The 12,188-nt window shown below is 31.4% G+C and overlaps 1 protein-coding gene across 1 annotated transcript in view; it reads right to left on the reverse strand.

The window, feature by feature from the left end:
* Window positions 1-2,223: 2,223 nt before the first annotated feature.
* Window positions 2,224-12,188, reverse strand: part of LOC106681828 (dentin sialophosphoprotein) — a 20,230-nt gene continuing 10,265 nt past the window's right edge. The window contains exons 2-6 of the mRNA XM_014422358.2: window positions 6,992-7,102; window positions 5,919-6,041; window positions 5,575-5,664; window positions 4,705-4,892; window positions 2,224-3,710 (exon numbers count right to left, since the gene is read on the reverse strand). Coding sequence (XP_014277844.1) covers window positions 2,763-3,710; window positions 4,705-4,892; window positions 5,575-5,664; window positions 5,919-6,041; window positions 6,992-7,064 — 1,422 coding nt within the window. The 5' untranslated portion in view covers window positions 7,065-7,102 and the 3' untranslated portion in view covers window positions 2,224-2,762. The remainder of the gene's footprint in view (window positions 3,711-4,704; window positions 4,893-5,574; window positions 5,665-5,918; window positions 6,042-6,991; window positions 7,103-12,188) is intronic.

The following is a 12,188-nucleotide window of genomic DNA, read 5'->3' on the forward strand; positions in this document are numbered from 1 at the left end:
ATTTTTAGGAGAGAGGATGGAGTAACTATTGGATGTTGTGACTCGGGAAAGAGTCCTACCACGAGTATTGAACGTTCTGCATCCCCACTGTTGATCTTTAGCGTTGAAATCTCCTCCAGCAATAAATCGCGGACCAAGGGACCGGAATAAGGAGTTAAGATGGCTATAGGAAAGGGAAATACCTGGAGAACAATATATAGCTGAAAGTGTAATGTTAAACGGGCGAGAGGATAAGCTGACGGATGTTGATTGAATAATATCAGATGGAGTGGAAGAAATAAGGGAGTGAGGTAAAGATTTATGAATAAGGATACAAGAACCTGCGTGGAATGTGTTGTCAGGGTGATCTGTTCTATATGTAAGGTAGTCGCGTATGTAGAAGTAAGAATGGTTTGTGAAATGGGTTTCAGTAAGTAGTGCTATGTCGATGAAATGTTCATGGAGGAATATGTCAAGTTCGTCTCGGTGGTTATGTAGTCCATTTGCATTCCATAAAAGTATATTTAAGGTGCTTTTGTTCATCTAGTTAAATTGAACGCGATTTCATTAAGGAGTCTAGTTAGGAGTGAGATAAGAGGCTTGATTGTGTCTTGAAGATCACGAAGGAAGGAGGAAAGAATAGATGTTATTTCTGGAGCATTTTGGCTGTTTTGGGAATAAAAGGTTTGATCATGGACATCAGTGTAGGTTGGTCTAGGTAGGGATTGAACCCTTCTTTGGGATTGTTAAATTGGTTCCTCGGTTACTGGAGGTTTGGGGAAAAGATTGACCGAAGAGGAAGTTTGGGATAGGGGAGGAAGTTTAGGATTGACCTGTGTAGGAATTTTCACATTTTTGGAAGGAAAGTCATTCGTAGGTGGTTTAGTCTGTGGATAGGAGCTTAGAGACTGATATAGTGAAGTCTGAGGAAGAGAAACAGAGGACTGAGGCTGAGGGTGGGATGTCTGTGGGAGAGGATGGGAAGCTTGAGGCGCCTGTACTCGACGAGTTACTTCTGTGTATTTAATAAAAGGCTGTCTTCTGGAGTTGATGGGTTGTTGTAAGTGATTAGTGACCGGGGTACGATGTTCTATGTCGCTCGTTGATGGGCTAGCAAGTTCTTCTCCTAGAACCACTTTGTTTTGATTGAACTCTTTTAATGCAGAATTTGTGGTTTTTTGGCGTTGGATATTTTTGTATATTTCGCAACCTTTGTAGTTAGCAGGATGACTTTCTTTCCCACAGAGTACGCATTTAGCTGGAGTCTCTCGAGTCTTCTGACAGATATCAGAAGGATGTGAGCGAGCACATTTAACACATCTGGCTTGATAGTGGCAGTAGGCTTTTGTGTGACCAAGATTCTGACACTTACTGCACTGGACAATTTCAGCCCTGTGTGGGGGTTCCTCAAAACGTACACAAGAGTATACCAGCCTCGAAATTTTAAAAATGTCTGCATTATTGGAAGCTGGTTCTAAGTCGATGAAAAATAGAGGAAGTCGATATTTTTCCGTGGGGTGTACCACATTAGAAATATGGCGAACATAGTGACCCAATTCCTCTAAGTCACTCTTGATGGCTGTAGATGGAGTAGTGGAATGGAGTCCCCAAAATAAAATAAAATATAAATTAAAAAAAACACCTGGGCTTAGTTTTTTTTAAATGACATATCACTAATTCTTGTCATAATAAAGTAAATTATTTTTAGTTTCAAAACTTCAGTTTTAGGCAATGAAAAACCATGTATTCTTTCACCTTTGTTTTTAAATTTGTTTTTCGGGAGTTTATTTAATACTCCGCTATACTTATACTTAGTATCTATATTCTTCAATTAGACTATATGGCCAAATATAAGATACAACAATTGGACTGTTGTGTGTAAAAGCCAATTTAAACAGGTTTTTAAAATTAAAAAATTAAATTAAAGCTGGCATTTTCTTGTTCAATCATCTTTCTCTTAGTATTATAACTGCTTTATCTTATTAATTTCAATAAATTTATGAATAACTTATTCAATCAATTATTATCAGCAATGCTCTTTTTACACCAATATTTTTGTATTATTTTTCTTCTAAATTTGAACTAATGAGTATTTAGTATTTTTTTTTTTTAACATTGTTTTGTAAAAGATTATTTTTTCTAATTATAATTTTTAGTTAGTATTAGCTCATTTGCTATTGGAGAAGATGACATTAAGCAGAAGGAATCATTTTATTCACTTAGTTATAGAGGTAGTAATACATATTAAAAATAATGAAATGAAATTTTCATGTATTTACTGTTTTTACATCTTTAATTGTAGTTATTTAATAATAATGGACATCAGCTCTCAAATATTAAATTGGCATAATAAATATATCTACAGTAGTGCCATCATCAAAGAGCCTTAGATGATATAAACTACATAAAGAATCTTAATTTTAAGCATTTATATAATTTATATCACTATCATTAAAAAACTAGTACAAATACTCCTTGAACAAAAATGCTTATGTTTTATAACAACAAATTTTGTATTACTTAATCATTACATTTTACAGTATTTTTACTGTATTATAAAATTCATAAATATATAGATAAGTGACTTTTTCCAATTTATTCTATAAATGTTAACTTATACTGACTACAACTTGAGCAATAAGAGAAATTATAGTAATATAAGCATTTAAATATCTAATAAATACATTTTAATTTATGAATGAACACATTATCTTCTATCTGTACTTAAAAATTATTTACACCATAAATAGAGTGGCAGTCCGTAAAGGAGTATTCAATTGAGACTAGTTTTGGATTGGAGGTAAGCGCATCCTTCTGTGAGTTCTAGCACTTCTTACTGGTGGAAAGGAAAAAGAAATATGTGATGGTGGACGTATAAGAGCTGTAAGTCCGGGAAACAATTGCTCTGTTTCTGCTGGTGTAAGATTGTGTCCTCTATTTGACGGGAATGTTCTCTCTTCACCCTCTTCTTCATCATCTAGTATTTTACTTGCAATACTGTTGTTATCTTTGTTTTCAGAATCTATGGATTCATATGTTTCTGTACTTTCTTCTGAACTAGATTCAGTACTTCCGTATTCTTCTTCATCACTCTCCTCATCAGAATATTTTTCATCGTCATCTGCTGGTATTGCTGTATACCCAATCATTTGAGTGCTGCTTTCATTTGTGGGTGCATCTGTATGAGAATGGTCAGTATGATTTTTTACAGACGTTTCAGCATAATTCTGGGTCGAGGTCATTTCTTCTAGCAATATTTTTGTCTGTGTGACTTCCATATTAGCTGTAGTTGTTGCTCGTTTGGGAGCTTTAGTAGTTGTTGTCGCAGTAGTTGTTGTTTTCTTAATTATAGGTTTAGCTGTGGAAATAGTTACTTTAGATACAGTAGTTTTTGTTGGTTTATCTTTTGAGATGGATTGAGGTTGAGAAATGGAAGGAATTGCTGATGGTTTTGATAAGGGCTTAACTGGTTTTTTATTACTTGAAGAACCAAAGAAGCCTCCGAGAAATTCATCGCTTAGTGCACTGAAAGCAGTGTAGTCAGCATCCCCGGAGTCAACATCATTTTCGGTTTCATCTTCATCATCATCATCGTCATCATCATCATCGTCGCTTAATCCAAAGTCATCATCGTCATCGTCATCGTCATCATCACTAAAGCCATAGTCGTCATCATCGTCGTCTTCGTCTTCATCAGTTGGTACTACTGGAACAGGCCTTCCAGGTTCCAGCTGTGGAACAGAAGAAGCTATTACTCAACATCTAGGAATACTATACTACACAAATTTGTCAATTAACAATGATAAATTTAACTCCTATCCTAAGAAATGTCTTCTTATAAGAAGTTTATGGGAAAAAAAATCACATAAATCAAATGGTCCAACATTTTTAATAATAAAAAAAATGTCTTTCTTTTCCTCAAATAATTTTAATAAGATTAGTCATTAATATGTGCATAAATTTGTTAATAAATAGATATTAATTCCTATTCATAGTACTATATTTCTAGAAAAAGAGGTATCATTACTATAATCTTGCTGGAAATAAGTTTTAGGAGAATGTAAATTATTGGCTTGAAAAAGCATAGTAGTCGATGTTACGTCAAATGTACCAAATTATATGCCAGACTCACTAACAACTGAGTAATATTTAATTAAATGAATGTATTTAACTGTCATAATTTATTTTTCTAAAGGGAATTACTGTACACTCTTTTAACCCAAATGGAACCAGATTTATGTATTTGCACCCCAGGTACGCAGGTTACATGCTCATTTCATTTTCAGAAGGCTTGGGGAATTATTGAGAAGCAGCATTAGGCCTTTGACGTTGTGTTTTGGTATGGATGTTATGGAAGAATAGGTGTTGTAGGACTTTTGTGGGAAGTTAAAGTTTGGAGCATTCAAGATTTAAATTTAAAAGTAGTTGGCAATAGTGAGCAGTTTCTTGTCTTTTTAGTTATGTATGAAAAATCTATTCAAGTTGTATTACAAATTGAAATATGAGGTATTTAATAATAAGGATGAAATAGGACAGGATATGACTAGCCTTTAAACTATTAGCTAATATATATATCGGTGCTAATGATTTCCCAAATGAGCATTGAGTTGATATATTACATCATATTTTTAACAAATAACATCTTATATTTGTCTCTGAAATTCTTAACAGTTTAAACAATAACATATTTTATTGATAATAAAGTATGATAGGAGTAATATATACCTTGACGCCCTCTGGTCCAAATCTGAAGCAAGAGACTCGCAATGCTGCTTCTAGGTCTTCAAGAGAGCGAAGTTCAAGTGCTAGGCAGGCTTTGAAATGTTCACCATCTCGTGTTATTCCATAAACTCTTCCACAGAATTTTGAAACACCTCCAGGAAGAGGCATACAGACTGGATTTGGCCTTTTTCCTAAATATTTTATAATCATTAGTCTCCTATCATTTATAAATTGTAATAGTATTGGGTTGGATTTGTTTTAATTATTGGCAATAAGCTATTCCCACTGTACTAAAGATTTTTATGCTTTTAGCGACATTATTTTTTATTATATTTAAAACACAGTGAGTTAAACATATATTGATTATTGACTCAGCTAATTATATTGTTTATAACGAACAACACCTGAAATCAGAATGAAAGTAGCATGATAGAAAATTGAGGTTGTCAAGTAATCTAGAAGCAAATAGGAAAGAAATTCAGCTGTGACATTGTATTTGATATGAGTTTCTAAGCACCTCAGAAAAAGAGAAAAAACAAAATATTGCCATTTAAGTTGATAGAACCCTAAATATATATGTACTATTCTTGTTTATGTTTTCTATAAATATTTATTTGTTTCTTGCAGAGGTTCTTTATCTTGGTTTTATTCTGAAAAATTCATTTTTCTTTAAATTAAAGTTATTATTATTCTATATAGTACTGCAGTGTAAGAATTGATGTCAAGCAAATACATTATATCCTATGAAGATAATATTTAATCACTGTATCACTCAATAATTTAAACAGCTTTATTGATTTCATGTGGGACAAAAATTATGGGTTAAAATAAATTTATGAAAATTATTTTTAATGTCAATTATTATTAATTTACCTGCTAATGTAATATTTCGTAAAACTTTGTCTCCAAATGTCATAGTAAGCCTCATTGCATCTTCATTTAGATAAGCCAGCGTAGCACAACCTGAAATTTTTATATATTTGATTTGTATAATTTTTAATTTAAAAAAATATAAAAACATATAAAAGTATTGTAAATGAAAAAAATAGATAATAATAATAAACAAATGATCTCAGCTTATTCTTTTTAATCAAGAAACAATGCTTTCAAAATTTGTTTTTTAATTTTTTTCACATGAGAAGAGAGCAAGGTTATTTTATTTAGTAGTTTCTTCTCTATGCTAAATGAAATATTAAATAACATACAAAAAATATTACCTGGTCCTTTGATGGAAACTACTGGGAGGGAAAAGTCTCTACAGCAATTACATATCAAGTTAGAGCATTGGCAGTAACGGTTTTGTGTCTGCTTGACAGATCCTTTTACTCCTTTTTTGGGATCTAAAATAAAAATGTTAGTTAAATCCTAAATGAAAATATGAAGGTTCTAACTATAAAAGTAGTTATAATTAGGAAATTTCACTCTCATCCATGGCATGCACTAATTAAAATGTTCATGTTCTATTTTAATAGAACTTGTAATCAAATTTGGCTTCTCTTTAGGGAAAAGAGAATAAAAAAATTGTAAAATAATGCCATTATAAAATTAATATACTGTGTTATTAGTTATCTTCATTACTAGTATTCCAGTGATTGCCATGTATGGATATTCAAATTCTGTGGAATATCTCCCTCTCAACATCAGTAATGCAATAGTTTAATGAGATCCAAATCCGCTACCTTCTATCATCTCTACATCTTTCAGATTACAATTAACTTATGTTCATTTTTGTTTTCATTTAGTTTATGACATTGAAGGATAAACCAATATTTTGTGTATTATTATTGAAGTAAATTTGTGTTCCAGAATCAAGTACTTATTCTTTTCAGTTCATTTCAAAACGAATAAAATACTGGCTTTAACATTCAATTTATTCTTAATATACATGAGTATGAATATCATACATTATTTTGAAATATTTTTTATGTGTTAAAACTCATTGATATATTTTATAATGGAACTTAATGTTATGGGAAAAAATAAAAAAATCATTAATGATATCATAAAAAAATCCTTTACATAAATTTTCATAGAAGGTGTATATCCACTTTCTATGATGTGTTTAACCCCTCCCCTTTTCTTTGCTATATAAAAGAAGAAAAACATTTGTCAATTTGATGTCCATGAAATTAACTGCCCCTCATTTTAATTTCTAGGGGCAGTGAAATAAGGAAACATTGAAAAATATTATACCTCTCCTATTCTCATGTCACATTTACATAACAATAATATATATATTTAATCGAAATATATTAAAAGGGAATAAGTTGTAAGGCTATGTAGTACTTACGTATCGTTCTCGAGGCTGCAAACGCAAGAAACAAGAAAATCAGAAGTAGCTCAAACACTGTTGACAGCCGCATCTTGGATGGCGGTTGGTCAGCTCAGTAGTTAAGATCGCCTACAAAAATAATATTATCGTTAAATAACTCAAAGTACTAATAGCAATGGGCTTATATAATTGTAATTAACACGTATCATTTCCGTACCGAAGAATTTGAAATTATAAATTTTAAAAATGGGTAAACATTAAATAAATATACATTTATTCAGAATTGAGAAAATAACAAACACAATATTTGTCCTATCAAACTACTGTCTATCAATCTATAAAATACTTTATAAAGCTGTCTTACTTATTTAGTTGAGTCCCTATATTACAAGAAAACCAGCACACCACACTAACAGTACCAATCTCAAGCATAGAAATCAGCATACTGTTTTCCGCGCGCCCCCCTCCCCTGGAATCAGAGATCAACCTATCGATATCCTACAGGCCTACGCGTCTTCCGCAATTATTCAAACTACAATAATCGCAAACCACAACGATATTTTTTCTTAAATTGACCACTTAAAATTTCATTAAAAACCAATGGCGTATCAATTGATACAATTGTCCAAAACCTAAAATTGTAACTAATAATTAAAGTGCTACCAATGGGTAGTTTCATTATACGCCTTATCACTCCATTATAACTGAGATAAAATTTACTGAATGTATAATGTAATATACAGTTGTAAACTTCAATAAATATATTTAAAAAAATAACTAATAACAAAATATATAAATAGTCAATATATACCAATATAGTGTAAAATGGATAGTCGAATGGTATTAGATCTCTATCTACGCAAAAAAATTAGGCTGTTATTTAATGTGGCACTTTCCATTTTTAATTGATGAGGTATGAGAAATGAGAACGAATAAAAATACTCAAGTGTTTTTTTTCTCTTTTGAGCATTTTCACACACCTGTGTTTCTTATTTTTAATCATAAGAGGAGGCAAGAAGATCTTGGATCTTTTACGAAATCTGGATTCTTCAGCCCCTGATGTAAGGGCTACAATTTCAAATTGCATTGAAAGTAATCATAAAGATTTTTGCCATCATCACGTAATTATATTAAAAAATATTACAAATCGTCTATGAGATAAATGCTCTCGGGACACCTCTTAGGGGACAGAAAAATTGGACACTCCTGCCGGGTAAGAATTGCAAGTCTTGTATGATTTTCAATTGTTGAGTGTGATAGATACAATTGTTATGCATTTTCTCGCTCAGTTATATGCCAATTCGAATCAATTATCGCTTTCATTTTGTCATCACAACTACACAGTATTGACCAGAGCGTTGGTCATGTGTAAGTGGAGAATCTCCAGAATGAAATTTTTAAACCAATTCGGAAATGTGCGTTCTATTTAAAAATTGACACCATAAACTTCACATATCTCTTTGTGAGCCTCAGCTGATTTCTTGCTTTTATGAAAATAAACAAATAAAATGTACGGAAAATGCTTAATTTTGCACTCCGTGTTAAGAACTCCGTAAAGTGACTGTTCTTAACAAAATTACATGGAATTCGTTTCTATGACAGCCTAAACGTATCGATTACCAATTCTCAAAAGAAAAAAAAATCTAACAATGACAAAAATTAAAAAAAATAGAATAATGCTATTTACCAGTGCTAACCGAAATTACTTATTTTGTCAACTATATATTGTATGAACCTCTAATTAAAGGTAATGTAGAGGATTCACAGATGCATCGGACTTAAGAAATCAAGATATTCCCGCAACTAAGGATTTTTTTCAAATGTTCTATGAGATAAGATAACTGTAGCGACACTGCTACCTCCTGGTTTTGACTGTCATAACTATCATAACCGCCTAAACCGCTACGGCTCGGCATGACGCAACCTATCAGCTAACTGGGGACTACTAGCGACAAGCAAACGCCGTATATTAATATTTGTACCATTCATTGTAAATACCTTAATTGTAACCTGTAACTACTATGTAAGACATTGCAATATATATAAACGTATCATTTGAAATAATTCCACGTAGTAATAATAGGTTTAGACGTAGTACCTTTCAATGGTGTTTAATCGCCCAGAGACTAGACTAGGCCAAAATTGTAAGGCCGCAGTGTGCATTGTGCATTCATGTAAAACACTTCCTCAGGAGGCAGAGGATAACAATTTGCACAGTACATTATAGAACTATATTTTTGGAAATGTCTGTTGTCTTTTATTGTTGTGCCTTCTCTGGATCTATCCTCCTTCCTTCACCTTTTATCCTTTCGTAAGACCTGGCGACTGGAACCCTCCGGGCTTGCATTCCTCTTCGTACCTACAGGAATAGTACCCACCCGTAAGTCTCATCCTATCTATTCTCCTCCTAATCAATAAACCAACAACCTTACCTAAGTGAGCACACATTTTCGAGGCCTTCTGAACATTATCAATTGGAGTCAGATCTTACACAACCACCTCGACATAACCAATCATTTAGAATAACATAAATATACATAGATGTATATATAATATATTTTTGTTAAAAAAAAATTTGATTACTACACAAATGCTTGAACAAAAATTATGATGAGCTAATGATTAATTATGCGAGGATGGAAAGCGATAGAAACTTTTTTTTTATTATGTTTTTTTAGTAAATTATTGTACGAAATCACTGAATAAACCTTCGTCCAAATCATCGGTCAGGACACCATCCTGTCTCATTCTCGTAAATAATAAATATTATTCAGAGGTATATTGTAAATCAATTATTATTCTATAAAAAAGAAACAGCTGAAATTGTAGAACTTCATGAATATCAAAATAAAAGAAAAAAAATGTTTTATTGGTTATTAGTGGATAATTCAAAGAGCTATACACTCAAAAATAAAAATAAAAAATGAAATGAATGAAGAGGATAATAGAAGATGACAAGAGAATCTTTAGGACAAAGGGGCCAGGAGAAAGCGAGGGCATCGTGTTTTAGAGACCACTTTCCAAACCTTACGAGACTTACTGCCTTGCAAAGCAGAAGGGAAGCAGCTGAACACTGAATAACGGCCTAAATATATATTTTAAATCATATATTACTTCAACTTTATTTTATAGGGTGGTCTAATTACTTTGGTGGTGGAGTTTTTCTTCAAATGAGATAAGAATGAAAGGAAAGGGACTTAGTTTAAACGAAAAAATATATATATTGCTTTGAGTATTTGGACTGGAGAAGGCTTCATCGACCTGGGAATTGCGATCGTTGTACAATCCTGAATTGTGTGAGATGCTCTCCCCCCTCCCCCCCAAAAAATAAACATGATAACGACGCGTTGAAATGGACTTATGAAGTTGAGAGTGTAAATAAGGAATGAATCACTAAACGTATAATCAGATCTAATCAGTATTAATTATACTTATTAAAAACAATGTATGTGCATTGTTAGGTAGTATTCCCTTTAAATATTTATGCATTAGACATTTTGCTTTCAGTTTTAGATAATAAAATAAAAATCAGACCAATTTGAATTGCACAAATAAATTTTTAATGTAAAAAAAAACTCATCCTAGATTGTGATCTGTATAAATCTAATAGTTATTACGGTGGGTTGTGGTTCAAAGCCTTTCCTATCCCAAATTGTAATGAATGATTAAGATTAAGAAATGATAAGAGTAGAATTTTTAATATATCATTTATTAAATATAAACTTTGAAAATAATTTTGAAAAATCTCTAAAAAATAGAAAACAATATTGAAACTAAAAACTACCAGTTGAAAATATAAAAAAGAATAATTTAAAGTAAATAAATAATATGATTCACCTTCTTACCTTTGCTATTTTATATATTTTTTAAAATTATCTTATCCTACCTTCAGCGCAAACATTAAAACACAATAGTGCAGAATTCAATAATTGTTTCCCTGTTTTGGGTATACTGCGTTTTCCATGCAATCTGTCACAGTATTATTGGATGAATTTCAAATCTTTAAATATGTAAAAAAATTTGATTTTAATTTTTTTTTAATTGTTGAGGTGAAAAACTTACAAATAGAATATAACCTATTCTTTATTTTTCTTTTAAAACGTTTCGGGACAATTATCCCATACTCATGCACCTTTACAATCCACATATTTCTCATATTTTCAATTTCCACATTGAAATCATGTCATCTATATAATCATAGTTTAAAATTGCTTTACACTTACATTATAATGTATAATCCACAAATATGTGGATCGTGAAGCTGTAGAGTATGGGATAATTGTCCCGAAGCGTTTTAAAAGAAATATATAGAATAGGTTATTATTCTTTTAAGACGTTTCGGGACGTTCATTAATATAAATAAGTTAATTATCCCTATACTCTACAGCTTCATGATCCACATATTTGTGGATTATACATTATAATGTAAGTGTAAAACAATTTTAAACTATGATTATATAGATGACATGATTTCAATGTGGAAATTAAAAATATGACAAATATGTGGATTGTAAAGGTGCATGAGTGTGGGATAATTGTCTTGAAACGTTGTACAAGAAAAATAAAGAATAGGTTATATTCTACTTGGAAGTTTTTTCACCTCAACAATTTTTAAAAAAATATTTGATTTATTTTTATAAAACAAAATTGACCAGATGCAGGATAAAAGCATTAAAAAATATATAAAACAAATATAAAAAAAAACTCTTTTTTTTTTCTAGTAAACTACTTTAGTAACAAATCTTATTATATGAATATAATGCCACCAACATATGAGAAACAAAATAATAAATAAAAAAGTTTGTTTCACCATTATATGAGTGAATATGGGGACTCCCGTTGTGGGTAAAATGTTTACAAGGAGGAAGACAGCAGAGAAGAAGATATCGGCCCGCTCGCTGCACAGTGGTGAAAAGTGTGGACAAAACCCTCCAAAATGAAGTGAGTCTAATCATGTTGATAAGTGTGCTTTCGTATACTCAAATACCTATAAACGAATTCGCCGTAATTGGTTCTCCCATCAAACTACATTTTTAAGCTGTAGACTTAATCTTAGAGTCATTTTTTCGGCATTGGGAAAAAGTGAGTTTTTACTGATTTTTCTTTTCTTTTAAACTATCCAAAAAAAAAAAAAAAAATTCGGCAAGTCAATACCAACAAGATTTAGTGTACAAATTTTAGTTTTTCAAAAGTAGATTTGTTTCATTAAATATAT

The sequence above is a fragment of the Halyomorpha halys genome, unplaced genomic scaffold, assembly GCF_000696795.3.
Source record: "Halyomorpha halys isolate HHAL.00 unplaced genomic scaffold, Hhal_1.1 Scaffold367.1, whole genome shotgun sequence".
NCBI lineage: Eukaryota > Metazoa > Arthropoda > Insecta > Hemiptera > Pentatomidae > Halyomorpha > Halyomorpha halys.